Below are 14,398 nucleotides of genomic sequence, written 5' to 3' on the forward strand. Positions count from 1 at the left end.
ACAGCTGAGAAATATATCACAAACCCTGATGTGCTCACCCATCTAAAGGCTTCAGGTTTATTGGTCAAATCCATCTAGTCCACTCAAGAAGAAGCTAATTCTCAAGTGGAAAAACTCAAAGATGCCTTTCATGAGGTCCAATTCAAGTCAGAGTTAAATCTCCAAAAGTAATTGAAATCCATTATTCCAGACAAGACATAATAGAGGCTAATCAAGCCAGGATAGATGCCACTCAAGCCAAGATGTCTGGGCAATTGGATGAGGTACAACAGTTTATGGAGCTTGTTGTCTCTCTCCTGCTTGGTGATGATTCCAAAAAGGGGGAGATAATTTCTAAATCTAAATGCAAAGAGATCAAGACAAAAGCTGATGATAGGGATGATGCCCCTGATGGTAGAAGTAATGGTGTAAAATATATTTGGGAGGTATAAGGGAGGAGAAACTGTTGGCCCTAGTGGTACTTTTAAGTCCATTATCCAAAGGAGAGGTGGAGGTGGAAGAAGTGGTGTAGTTGGAAGAAATTAAATTATAACATACACAAAAGAATTGATTACTGTGACAACCACTGAAAGATAAACTATGACAGTCACAAATGTTGATGATGATCAGGCTGAAAGGGTTGTGGAAGCTGGTACTGAAGCTAGTCAATTCATGCAAACACTAAAGGTAAAAGGAAGAAAGAATACTATTTTCTACAAGGATCCCAAAATTATAGCTCTTGATTCTGAGGTAAGTAAAAGTATTTTTGAAAAAGTAAATCCTGGAGTTGATCTTGAGCAGCTGAGGTTGATGGAGGAAGAATTCAATTCATTGAGACCAGTAAATACTGATACTGTCTCACCATATGATGATGTTCCTGGAAGACAAGGACCAACTAAAGGAGTTGTGATCAAAGAAGTTAGCCAAACTGTAAATGCTGAAAGACCTGTTCTAAGGTCCCAAGCCATTTTAAATGTTGACATGAATTATAAAAGGAATGAAAAAGTTGGTGAAACATCAAAGCTTTCACCGGTAGACTCAAACTATGATTCTGACATATCAACCCCTGACAAAAGCTCATGTTGAAGATATTCTAGTAAAAGATGATGATATTGCAAGATTAACCTCTAACACTGCTCAAGTTAAGGAAACTAAATTCAACCAGTCACAACCTCTGATACTACTAATGTTGATGACATTACTGTTCAGGGTATAAAAGCTGATTATACTATTCCCGAAGGAGACGCAAACTCTGATAAAGAGGGCTCAAAAGCTGATAAGCCATAACTTACTCTTGAAGAGAAGAAGAAGCTACCGTGGGGAAGTAAAACACCTGCACCAAAGAGAGATTTTTTTGAGGCCATTAACAAAATCTATAGTGGTAATTCACAAGTTAGAATGGCTGGCAGAAGTGGTGGCTTGAGTCTTCCAAATGATGATACTTTCATAGAAAATGCTTTAATTCTAAGGAAGCCATGGAATCTGACAGGAATATGAGAGAATGTAAAGCTTGAAGATGTACAGAAGATTCTTTCACTCCAAATTGTGCTTGATTTTTTGACACAAATAAGTCAAAAGAAAATATGTTGAATTTTCTTGAGTTTGGAAAGAGGTTGAAAATTTCACAAGAACAAATGATATACAAACCATTGCAGGAGTTGGAATATATTACAACTTTACTGAAGATAATCAACTCAATAACTGCTAGGTGGTCTGCTTATTTAAAAGACTTGGTATCCATGAAGCAAAGATGAATGAGCTACAAATCAAAATACATTCCACTGTACATTGATGAAAATGGATAAACTGGTGATATGCCTAAAGGAGGAGTAAGGGCAACTATATATATCGGGATACAAGTTCTTACTTTTAATCCAAATGGTAAGAATGGATGACTTGTCACTTGGCAGATCTAACATTCATGACCTCAGAGCAGCTATTTATCAAAATGATGAATCTACAAAAGAGCTGAAAGATATCAAACAGAGGATGAAAATGTATTTGAATGTTCTTAAATAAAATCTACCTTTTGGCAAAATAAATAAATAAATAAATAAATAAAATCTACTTAAAAAAATTTTTGATAATGCAACTGGGTTTTCCAAAGTTAAAGACTGAAGATAAAGTCTGATACACTGATAGTAACATTGTACATATGTTTATATTTCTGCATTTAGATAGTTTTGACATCAACAATTAGGAACTTGTACATAAATTACTTGATACACATGTTGGGGGAGATTGTTAGATGAAATTGATGATATCAATATTTAACTATCAGAGTTTGCCATCAGCATTTGGTATCAGATTTTGACAAGGATGACCTCATCAACATTTGTCGTCCGTATTTGATGATCAGTACTTGTCATCAATATTTGTCAAGCTGGAAATCAGGAGTTATCATAGGAAGATATATTTGCAGAGATATATCGGTGTAGGATTTTACTTATTGTATCAATCAATAGTTGGATATTTATTAGGATTCCTTATTCACTTGTATCATATCTTCTAGATTGATTGTGTAACTGTGCAGTATATAAGCACATATTAGGTTAACACTATATGTGTCGAGTATTGGTATATCATACACATAACCTAGCAGCTCCCAAAGATATCTATTCATTTTTTGAGAGAGTATTGTAATCAGTTTTTATTCATTAATAGAAAAACTGTTCATTCTGTTGAGTTCTTTAAATCAAATTGATTGTTTAACTATATTCACCCCTCTATAGTTGATTTAAGGCCTAACATTAACCGACAAGTTATCCATATTAAAATCTAATTCATATTTTAGGCATTAGTCTAGTTTAATTTTAAATACTAGTATTTATCTAATTTTAATCCTTTTTATTCTATTATTCTGTTATCAATCTACTTTTAAAAATTACGAAATATTATAATACACAAAAAAATCTTTGAATCCTCACCTTGTTCGATGCGCGGATCGGGTCGGGTGGGCCTGAATCCTTCCATTGTACTTGTACTCCCTTTGTCCCTCCCATTTGTTTACATTTGAGTTTGTTTACATTTGGGTTGTGCACGGAAGTTAAGAAAAATGATAAAATAGTGGAGTAAAGTTAAAAAAGTTAGTAAAATAGTGAGATCGATTAATATTATATATATAAAGTTGGTATAGTAAAGAGAAGTAGTGGATGCAATTATTTTTTATATTATAAAAACTTTACTATTTTAGAATTTTTTAAAATGTAAATAATTGGAAAAAAATCTCAAAAGAAAAAATGAAAACAAACAGAAGGGATAGAAGAGGGGTATTATATAAGCCGGCCCGTGTTTAAATAGTAACGAGCGCGCGGGTAAATTACAAAGTCAAACTATCTTATAATATCTAAGCCTTCATTAACCAGCCATACAAAGAGAAAAGTAGAAAGTAGAAACAAAGAGTTAACTTAAGTCAAAAGTCAATGTCTTCATCTTCCATAGCCTCACGTTCAGCTACTCGTCGCAATATATTCGAATCTCCACCCGACCCGACATTACCTTCTAATGCAGCTGACCCAGTTGCGGATCCGCCTCCGACTCCACGACCCGTTTCTCAATTGCTTGCATTTGGTGTTATTATTGTGTTAGCTTTGCTACAGTTCTTGCCGGCCACCCATTTTAGAGATGCATCCGACCCGTTTAGAAAATGGGTTGCTTTTGATTCATTTGTAAGTTTTGCTCTCTCTCTCTCTCTCTCTGTATATATATATATATATATATTTGTTTGTTAAAATCATATGCAAGAACTTTGTTATGACACCCCCCTGTATAATTAAATTTTGGATAAGTTTTGCATTTTTTAATTTGATTTTGTTATGGTAGATAACTTTAAGAAAACGAAGGTTAAGTTAATCAATGAGTTTAGGAAGAGAATGGAATGAAGAATTCGAATTGACTCGATTTGCAGATTGTTGAATATGAATTTTATTTCTTGTTACAGTTTTCAAGTTTTGTATTGATTTTCGGGACTGTTGTAATGGAGTGGTGTGATTCGATAGATGTACTTTATTAAATTTGAAAAACAAGTTATTGTCTGGGTCCTCAGGCCAGAATTCTTTTTAATTGTAAGAGTAGCCATGTAATTATTATGTGCTTCACCTGCAGCTGTAGAGGGGAGGAGTGAGTGTTAAAAGCAATGCTCGTGTCATGGGGGAAGGAGGGTTGTTTCAGGTAAAAAGGGGAGGACAAGTGAGTGTTCGACGGAAGGGTTGTTTACATATTTATAAGTATAAAGGGAGGCTGGAGGGGGACTGGGAGTAAGGACTGAGGAATGTTCAAGGCAAAGATTGTATCACGGGGGAAGGGGGCTGGGACGAGGCTTAATATAGGCTATCACTATATCCTTAGCTCTAGATGTTATTGTTTGCACATTCAAAGATTTGTGCTCTATTTGTTTGAATAACCACAAGGTTTTTATGGTTGAAATATACTTTCTTCAACACACTAAACTCTGGGATTTTCAAATTGGCGATCTTTCGTTTTAGAGGTTTTTGGATTTTAAAATTTGGATCTTAAGAATATCACTACTGCTTACAAAGATACATGAGATGGTTGCATACTTGATGAAGTTTGTTGGATAGTAAGACTTCAAAAGAATACTAATTTAAAATGTTTTAGATAGTTTTGTAAGGTTATTTGATAGAAATGCACGTGCTCCAAAATATATAAAGCTTATTTTCTCCTTGTCATCCACCTCTTGATGAATGATATTTTTGACTTAACAGTGACTGTAACATGTTCTTCTATTTCTTTGGTATGGTTAAGTATTTACTCATACACACATGCCTCCACTGTAGCTTGTGCCCTTGAGCTCTTGTTACAAACAGGAAAAGTTATCTACTAGGCAATGCTAGGGATGACCATAACATATTTCGCAGCAGATTTGTGCACACTTGACTGCAATAATGTACACATTCCAATACTCAGAAATTTATGATGATATAAGAGCTGCTTCACAAAATGTGTTGAATGTGTCTGAATTGTGATTGTTTATGTTTCTATTATATAAAACAGGGTTTAATGTATCATTCCATAGAGTTACACTAAGTTTTGCTGAGAGTATTGTTCTTTGTGTTAAACCTCAATTCTTCTCCTTTTTTTTTTGACAAACAAAGCAATTTTATTAATACTTCAAATCACTTTTCAAAACAACCTCGACACCAATAGGAACAGAACTCCTATCGAATTTCGATCTGGAAAAGAACATGACAACCGAGCTAACTCATGAGCCGCCATATTAGCGGATCGTTTAACAAAAAACAGATTTACTGTGTTAAGTTCTTGAGCTAATTTCCTGCACTCAGCAACAAGCCGTCCAAATGGAGAAGCCATAGCCACTGCACTTCGAAATGCTTGCACTGCCACAAGACAATCTGACTCTACCACCACCTCATGCCACTGTAACTCCTTAATCCAACTGAGGGCCTCCTTTATTGCCATGGCTTCTGCCACTTCCGACCCAACCGTCCCCAGCTTATACACTGTCTTAGAGAACACCAGATCACCCCTTGAGTCTCTAGCAACTATGCCCACACCATGAGAATTATACTCTCGAAAAGTCGCTGCATCCATCGACACCTTGATTGTTGACCCCTGTGGCGCTACCCAAACACTACTTCCGTCTCCTTCACTTAAATTTGGGAAACGAAACATCGAAACTTTGTTCTGGGCAAATGTCCATTGTTCAAGATATTGTTTGGCTCGTGCGATAACAACAAAAACTCGAGTATGCTTCTTATGCCAGACTACTTCGTTCCTTGCTTTCCAAATCGACCAACATACCGCTGCAGTTACAGCTCTCTTGTCATTATCATACATGGCCAGAATCTGCTCCCACCACTGATTAAGAGTTTGAAAATCTGACCATTGGAAGTCTGGAATAACCATCTGCCAACATTGCGCTGCTAACGGGCAGTAAAGTAGAGCATGCAATGTAGTTTCCTCTTCTCGCTTACATACCTGGCAAAGAGTTTCAACCGGAACATGTTTATTTCTCAGCATTGTATTCGTTGGCAAACATGATGATAATGCCCTCCAGATGAGATTTAAGACCTTGGGAGGAGCCTTGATTCTCCATGTCTTTCTCCAGAAATTGTCATTGGATACGTAGTGCCAGTGCTGCTTTTGAGCTTGAATCAGTCTATAGGCACTCCGCACGCTAAACTCACCTGATGTTTCTTCCTTCCAGTAGACTCTGTCCTCCCCCACTTCCTGGTTAAGCTGAACATTTTTAATGCATTTCTGATCCCTAACATTGAACATATCCCTTAAAATGTCCATATCCCATTCTCTCCGATCAACGGCCAAAAGAGATGACACTTTATGATTTAATAATCCCGGAGTGTTCGACGTAATGCATGGGTTTTGAATTTCTCCCAACCATGGTTGGCCTAGAATACTGATCGAGTTTCCTGACCCAACTATCCATCGTACACCTGTAGCTACAATCCCTTTTGCTTCAAAAATGCTCCTCCAAATGTAGCTTGGGTTATTGTCCAGCTTAGCATCTAAAAAATTGCCATCTGGAAAGAACTTTGCCTTGTAGACTTTGCTTACCAGACATGACGGATTCGAGAGGAACCTCCAGCCTTGCTTCGCAAGCATAGCCAGATTAAAATCTTTCAAGTCTCGGAATCCCATACCACCCAAGAACTTATGTCTGCTAAGCCTCGCCCAGCTCATCCAATGAATACTCTTTCTATCATAAGAATTAGAGTTCCACCAAAAACGTGACATAGTTTTCTCCAAGTCCCTCGTTATCTCTTTCGGAAGAAGAAATACACTCATAGCATATGTAGGTATCGATTGGGCTACTGATTTGATCAACACTTCTTTCCCATCCCGAGAGATACATTTACCATCCCAATTCAAGACTCGCTGTTTGACCTTGTCTTTGAGAAAACCCAGCGTAGCTGTCTTGCTTTTGCTCATCATATTGGGTAAGCCCAAATACATACAGTTCTCACCAGCCTCGCTTATATGAAGCACTTGACCCAACTGCGTCTTCATATCCCCAGGCACATTCGTACTATAAAACATAGATGATTTCTGCGGATTCACCTTCTGACCTGACCCCTTTTCGAAAGTTTGCAGCAACCTTAACATGTGTTCTGCTGACTCTGGATTAGCCCTACAAAACAAGTACGAATCATCCGCAAACAACATATGACTAATACTTGGGGCGTTTATGCACACTTTCACCCCTTGGATCCACTTGTTCTGTTCATACTTTCTTAGCAACGTATTGAGGCCTTCCGCACAAAGAATAAACAAGTATGGTGATAAAGGATCCCCTTGACGGATTCCACGTCTAGGGAAGATAGGACCTATCTCTTGACCTGTATGAATGACGTGATAAGAAACTGAACAAACACATTTCATCATCAAATGGATCCACCAACTATCATAACCCATCTGGCTCAAAACAGCTTTCAAGTAATCCCACCCAATTCTATCATACGCTTTAGTCATGTCGAGTTTTAGCGCCATGCACCCGTCTTTACCCCTTCGCTTTCTTTTCAAGTAGTGCATGACTTCATAAGATACCATTATATTATCTGATATAAGTCTCCCTGACATAAACGCACTTTGGTTCTCGGAAACAACCGAGTCTAGCGTTTTCTTCAGCTGATTTGCTAGCACCTTTGTAATGATTTTAACTAGGACATTGCACAAGGAGATGGGTCTTAACTCACTCATCATTGTAGGCCCTTTCTTCTTCGGAATCAAAACAATATTTGTAGCATTTAAATCACTGCTAATCTCGCCCGTGGCAAAGAATTTTCTCACCATCTGAACCACGTCCTTTCCCACAATCTTCCAGTGCTTTTGAAAAAAGCCCGGCATCATCCCGTCTGGTCCTGGAGCTTTATCAGGGTGCATTTGAAATAATGTTGTCTTCACTTCGCCCTCCTCTATTGGTTTTAACAACTCTTCATTTTGTTCCACCGTTATTGTTTCGTGAATGTTTTCGATAACTTCCTTCCAACTTGACTCAGACGCCTGGAACAGTTGGTTAAAATATCTTGACATCAGTTCAGAAAGACCATTCTCCCAATCCACCCATTGCCCTTCTTCGTCCTTCAGCTTAAGAATTTGATTGTTTTTCCTACGCTTGCTTGCAAACTTGTGAAAATATTGACTGTTTTTATCCCCCGCTTGCAACCAAACTTGTTTTGACCTTTGTCTCCAGAAAATTTCTCGCTGATTAAATATGGTCGCCAATTGTTTCTTAGCTTCTGCATATTGAGCCCTCGAGTGATCATCTCTACCCCTTCTATATCGTTTCAGAATTTCTTTGCATTTCTTAATACGCCCACTAAAATTCCCGGTCACCTCTTTCCCCCATACTGCAAGTTTCTCACTACAAGCTGCTACTTTCTGTTGAACATTCAACCCTTCATCACCTCCCCAGCCATCCTTCACTATCTGTTCACACATCGGGTCCACCAGCCATGCATTTTCAAACTTGAATCGAAAAACACTGTTACCATGAATTTTTGTGCTGACTGCCAAGAAAATAGCACTATGATCAGAAGTTGACCCTTCTAGATTGTATAGTCTGGCCATAGGGAAGACCGTCACCCAATTTTCTGTTACAAGAGCTCTATCCAACCTAACTTCCATCCACTCGGTCGTGTCTCTACCTTTTTCCCATGTGAACTGATGCCCTATTATCTCCATATCCCTCAGACCTGCATCTTGAATGGCTTCATTGAAACCTTCTATAAGCCAGTTTGGATACTGCATATCACCAGATTTGTCTTCCGGTGATAGTACATTGTTTAGGTCTCCTATAACGCACCAAGGTAAGTTAGCATCTCTGGAGAGAGTACGGAGTAAGTCCCATGTATTTCTTCGCAAAGATCTATTTGGCTCACCATAAACTCCAGTCAAACGCCAGGCCTGCATGTCATCTATCTGCACTTTTACGTCAATATGGTGCTGTGAGAAGCTTAATAATTCAGCTTGATCCTTCTCCTTCCAGAGCAACGCAAGACCCCCGCTTCTACCACGAGGTTCAACCACAAAGACACCATCATAACCTAACTTATTACCTACCCACTCCATTTTTGATTTATTAGCGATCGTTTCACAAAGAAATATAAAACTAGGCTTCTCTTGACGGACAATGTCAATTAGGAACTGCATCTTACAAGGTAGCCCCATCCCTTGGCAGTTCCAACTCAGAGTACTCATAATGATTGGCGGGGCTGCAAGGCAGCACCCGCCGACAATCCGTTTTTTTGGCAGTAAAACTCCTACATTGTTTGTGTCTATCATGTCTGTATCCTTCTCATCTGTTTTTCTAATTGGGCCGTATTGTTTGGGCTCTTCAATTCGAATCCTTTTCCTGTCCACGATGTCCAGCTCACTCTCCTCATTTAACTCCTTAAATTCCCTCTCTGCAGTATTTTTCAAAAATTCCGCAACACTCCTATTGCCAGTAGTCTCTCCTATGAATCCGCCTTCACCATCCTTATCGCTACTAACTACCATTTTTTCAGTAGGGTCAAGATTTACTATGGCTCCTGATTTTACGGGGTTATTCTCATCAACTGAGACATTCTCGGTAACCACCTCCTCGTTGGGAATCCTCCCCTCCTCCGTTTGATCCTTCGCCGGAAACCATCCCCCTGGCCTGAGCCATTTTGCACCAGTTGCCTGGTACCTCCTTCTAGGTTCCGCCTTCATCCACACCCCATAAGGCTTTACTACAATTCTTCTCTTTTAATTTACTTTTTGCTGAACTTCACTGACAGATAGCAGCTGATCCTTTATAAATGTAGAACTGATCCTAGGTGTACTCTTAGATTTTTTCTGCAAGTTTGTCATGGCGATATAGTTGCATTATGATGTATGGCCCATATGAACCTTCATGCTTATGAACCTTCATGCTTGGTAGATGGGAGTCACATAAAAAATTTAAAATCCACCAACTCCCTATTAGATTTTTTTTGTTTTTTTCCCTTACTTTCTGAACTTGCAGGCTGATGTATCTAAGGCATCGAAGGATACAGATCCAGGAGTGGACTCGGCGCATGGTGAGGAAAATACAATGGTGCACATTGTCTCCTGGATGAACTGTCTGGACCTACGTTCACTTGCAATTCTTGCAAATTCTACTTTATCAAATTCACGGTTCGTTTTATTGCTTATTGTTATACTATTATCGGATGATAGATGTTAGCTAAGTTTATAATTGATTAATTATTGATTGTTCTAATACTTTTTAATTGATATACATACTCATCTAACCTGTTGTACCCATTAACTCTCACACCATATGTAAACTCTTCAATTAACTGTTTCCCTATAACACATATGAATCTTAACATTTTTTTTGTCGGTGTATAAATTAAATAAATCAAGATGTCTCGAACCTGCGACCTTCGCGTTATTAGCACGACGCTCTAACCAGCTGAGCTAATAGGCCAGTTGGTCTGTTTGTTATTTCCAACTATTTATTGTTAACCTGAAATATTGGCGCCATCACCATCTGAACTAATAGGCCAACTTGGTTGCTTTCATAATGAGGCCAGTTGGTTAGTGATGAACCATGTATTTTATACTGATAATACATCTTAGTCTTCCATGACAGAATGGCTGGCTGTCCAACAAGCCTTTGTCTGTCGATTTTCTTATGTACTGAACTCATGTTAAAAAGGAATGGAACCACTGGAGAGTCTTCTTCCACAAAGACAAATCTGAATCAGAAGAAGTCTTCTCATCACTTCTATGTGGTGTTCTAGAAGTTGAACCTACAAATTCAAATATTGTCATGAACTAACTTAGTTGCGTATGCTATGTTGACTAAGACTAGCATTGACCCAATTTCTCTCTAAAAATTATTTCCAACCATTGAAAGTTGACATTAGACTCCAGTAGACGTGAACGAATATTAATTGCCTCGGTTTATGCCAGTGTATCTCGTATTGTTATACACGATGAATGTCATAATTAATTGCCTTCTATATTCTTTTTTCTCAGATATCCAGAATTAGTACATTTTCATTTTTTCGTACCGGAAGAGCTTGATGAAAAAGTATCATACTATAAGTTGAAAGTATTATTTCCACACTCAAACCTAGAACTACTTGGGTAAGCCCTGTCCTATTTCTTAATTTGCATGCTTGTTAATATGGATTCAGCTAATGTCCCTGGGCTAAAAAATAGGCAGAGAGATGTGAAAGATGCTATTCTGGCAGCTTCTTCTGCTGGAGAGCAAATCAACCCTTCTATTGACGAGATAGCACCTTTTGCCATACCTATTGTTCACCCATCATTGAGCAAGTTCATATATGTCTCACAGAATGTGATTATGAAGGTTAGTTTCCTTTTCTGTTCCACATTTATCTTCAAAAAGTCAAGTAACTACTAGTGCCAGCCATAAGATGCAAAATAAAAATGAGACTCTTAGCTTTGATGTGCATGCACGAGCAGACACCTCTTAAATATTGGAATTAAGTTGTTTCATGGAAGCATCATCTGAAAATTTTCTTATACCGCTCTACTTCCCATCATTATCTTCGTATCTAAAGTGCAGAACTTCAAAAATGTAGAAAAGGAAATAGCCAACTTCATCGTAATCTCTCTTTTGCAAATGCAGGGAAGAGTTGAAGAACTGCTTCTCGTAAACTTGAGCAATTATGGTGTTGCTATGGCTGAGGACTGCTCTAAAAGGCTATTTGACTGTGCCAATTCAGATGTCCTGGATGCAATTCAGAGATCAGCATCAAAACCTTGGGTGTCTAGTACATCATATGCTACGAATGCTTGTATGCCAGAGTTGGGCCTGGTTCTGTTCAATGCTGCTAAATTGGAAAAGGATCTTGTGGAAGCCATCCTGTGGTGGAGTAGAGTTTTGAATAGTAAGAAAAGGTACACGATACTCTTATCTTAAATTATGACTTTTTTAATTAATTCTACAATTGCATATCCAATCTTTAAATATTTTTCATTATTTTAAAGAATACTGCAGTTGTATTTTTTTATTATTACGACTTGTGAGTTTTTAATAAGTATCGATATTATTTTGCATGTTTAACCAGGATTTAAGTTTTTCCACTTATTGCTGATACTTGATAGAAACGCATAATTACCGTCTTAAAATCTTCTGGTACAAAGAATCACTTTTGTCTCTTATTCTGTTTGACAACTTTATATTTCTGTTTTATACTATTGTAAAGCGGTCCAAATCCAGCAATTGCATTGGCAATATGGACTAGACATATGAAGCTTTCGAGCTCTTGGAGGCTCGGTAATTACAATGCAGCAGAAATACACTCTGACAGCTCAGTCCTACGTTACAGTCACGAAGGAAATGTTTGTACAACATTTAGTAGCAAAACCGGCTCGCAACCAGACATCAACAACATAATGAAGACCTACCTTCCTCCACAATCAGATCAGATTTTGGGAAACTAGATATATAATACAAGGTAATGTAAATTGACAGGTTATTGTTTCTACTGTCTTCATCATAAGTTCTCAGTTATCCACGATTCATTTGTAAATTAAGAGTATAGTTGAATACTCAAAGTTAATGTAACAGAAAAGAATACAGATATAATGTTACTAGTTATATATTCAATTTAATTATTGTAAAAGATACACAGATCTTCGCATAAACACCTCCCTACGTACATGCTATGCTTCCGGAGTGGGTGATAATTTTCATTAATCGACAAAAATTACAAAAGCGAGATAACATTCTTCTCTTTGTTTTGATCCTCTAAAATGTCTGATTCTTTCATAGGGTCATGTTATGAGGCTGAGGAAACAAGGTATCGCATTACCTGGATTATTCATCTTACCTAGATTTGTAGACAACTAAATGCACGTAAAAGCCGCAAATGAAAATATTGTTTCAATCAATCGTTTTCTCAACTTAACTAATCCACTTGTGGTTAAGTTTAACCCTTTGGGGCTGTTTGCTTTGGGATTAATGAGGCCGGTTAACGGTAATAGAAATCTCAAATTTATGTATTAATATTTGAATTAACAATTTAATAAACTGAAATATAAATTTGTTTTTCATTAAATGGCTAAATCATTTTATATTTAATTTTGGAATAATATTTCATTCTCATTATCATTAACCCATTCATATACGGCTTATTTCCATTCTTGTATTCCATTTCAACTAAAATCCTATCGTCCCTTTCAATTAGGACCAAGTTATCTGATAGAATCAAATCAGTCCATTCATAATCCATTTTATTGGCGTTATTCATTCAACAACCAAAATTAATTAAACCAAAAACGATTCATCAAATGTTTTTTAGTGGATGTATAAGCTACTTAGTGCGTGTCACTTTGACTTTATTTCAGGTTCAAGTACATCATCATTCAAGATATAAAAGTCAAGTATAAAATTTATATTTTGGACTATATGTCATTGTATACAAACTAAACAACTGTCTAGAAAATACTATATTATGTGCTCGAGAAAATTCTCCAGTACTGATAGTTTTACGATAATTTCAAGTTCTACTTAGGCGTGTATCTTGCCTTGAATTCGGTGTTTGATCACAAACATTTTAATACAAAAAAAATTGTCCCAACACTCCATCAAAAAAATGTTGAAAGGAGTATTAACGTTAAGTGACATGACATTCATAGGGGTGTTTGGTGAAATGAAGAGGAGCTAAAGTTATAAACAGTCATTAGGTCTGTTTGGCAAATATTATAAGCCAACTTACTTGTTGACGAATATTTGTAATTCCAATTTATATAAGTTTGAATTTATAACTTAAGTTAAATATTAGTAACGACGTATTTTTTCTCAACTTAATTTTTTTTTTCGTTTTTCTATCAATTTTAGTTTAAAAATATATTTTTTTAATGTTAATCTAACTTAAATAATAAGAATTAAGAAATTATATTTTAAAATTATTTATTTTAGTTCAACTAAATAAAAAAAAATATATGACTTATAAGTTAAATTATCTAAATACTTATATAACTTATAAGTATTTATCAATTTTTACTTATCACTAGCTTATTCGATTTAAATCACAAGTTACTTATTTTAAAATTTCCCAAACGGGCACATTGTATTGGTTAACATTAAAATGAATATGTTTGATTCAAAATATTTTTTAATTTTTAATTTTAATTTAATTTAAAATGGTATCTAATTATTTTATTGTATTTATGATTCATTGATAAATTTTTTAATGATTTACATTTAATTACTTAAATAAATATAAAATAATATAAATAAATTTGATATCACAACCCCTCTCCCATGCCCACCTCCTCTCTAAAAATTAGAAACCTACTTTTGGAGTTTGAATCTTTATACGTTAAAAAAAAAAATTGAATCAATCATCAAACGTTGAAATAGGAAAAACTCATTTTTAGAATAAATCCAACCAAATAACTCCTTATTGATTTTGAAATATAAATAAGGTGC

At 36.4% G+C, this 14,398-nt stretch overlaps 1 protein-coding gene across 1 annotated transcript; it reads left to right on the forward strand.

Moving 5' to 3' along the window:
* Positions 1–3,332: 3,332 nt before the first annotated feature.
* On the forward strand, positions 3,333–12,591 carry LOC141671585 (uncharacterized). The gene is made up of 6 exons (XM_074477865.1): positions 3,333–3,647; positions 9,968–10,119; positions 10,969–11,079; positions 11,155–11,305; positions 11,588–11,859; positions 12,168–12,591. Exons 1-6 carry the CDS (start codon positions 3,402–3,404, stop codon positions 12,403–12,405), a joined length of 1,170 nt encoding a protein of 389 aa, XP_074333966.1. The 5' UTR covers positions 3,333–3,401; the 3' UTR covers positions 12,406–12,591.
* The last annotated feature ends 1,807 nt before the right edge of the window (positions 12,592–14,398 follow it).

This window comes from Apium graveolens, chromosome 7, assembly GCF_009905375.1.
Source record: "Apium graveolens cultivar Ventura chromosome 7, ASM990537v1, whole genome shotgun sequence".
Lineage (NCBI taxonomy): Eukaryota > Viridiplantae > Streptophyta > Magnoliopsida > Apiales > Apiaceae > Apium > Apium graveolens.

What these genes read in the sequence shown, in the direction of transcription:
- LOC141671585 (XM_074477865.1), top strand. Translation starts at nt 3,402, where the DNA reads ATGTCTTCATCTTCCATAGCCTCACGTTCAGCTACTCGTCGCAATATA. An exon ending in TCTACTTTATCAAATTCACG is followed by an intron (nt 10,120 to 10,968) that starts GTTCGTTTTATT and finishes CTTTTTTCTCAG; the next exon opens with ATATCCAGAATTAGTACATT. An exon ending in TCAAACCTAGAACTACTTGG is followed by an intron (nt 11,080 to 11,154) that starts GTAAGCCCTGTC and finishes GCTAAAAAATAG; the next exon opens with GCAGAGAGATGTGAAAGATG.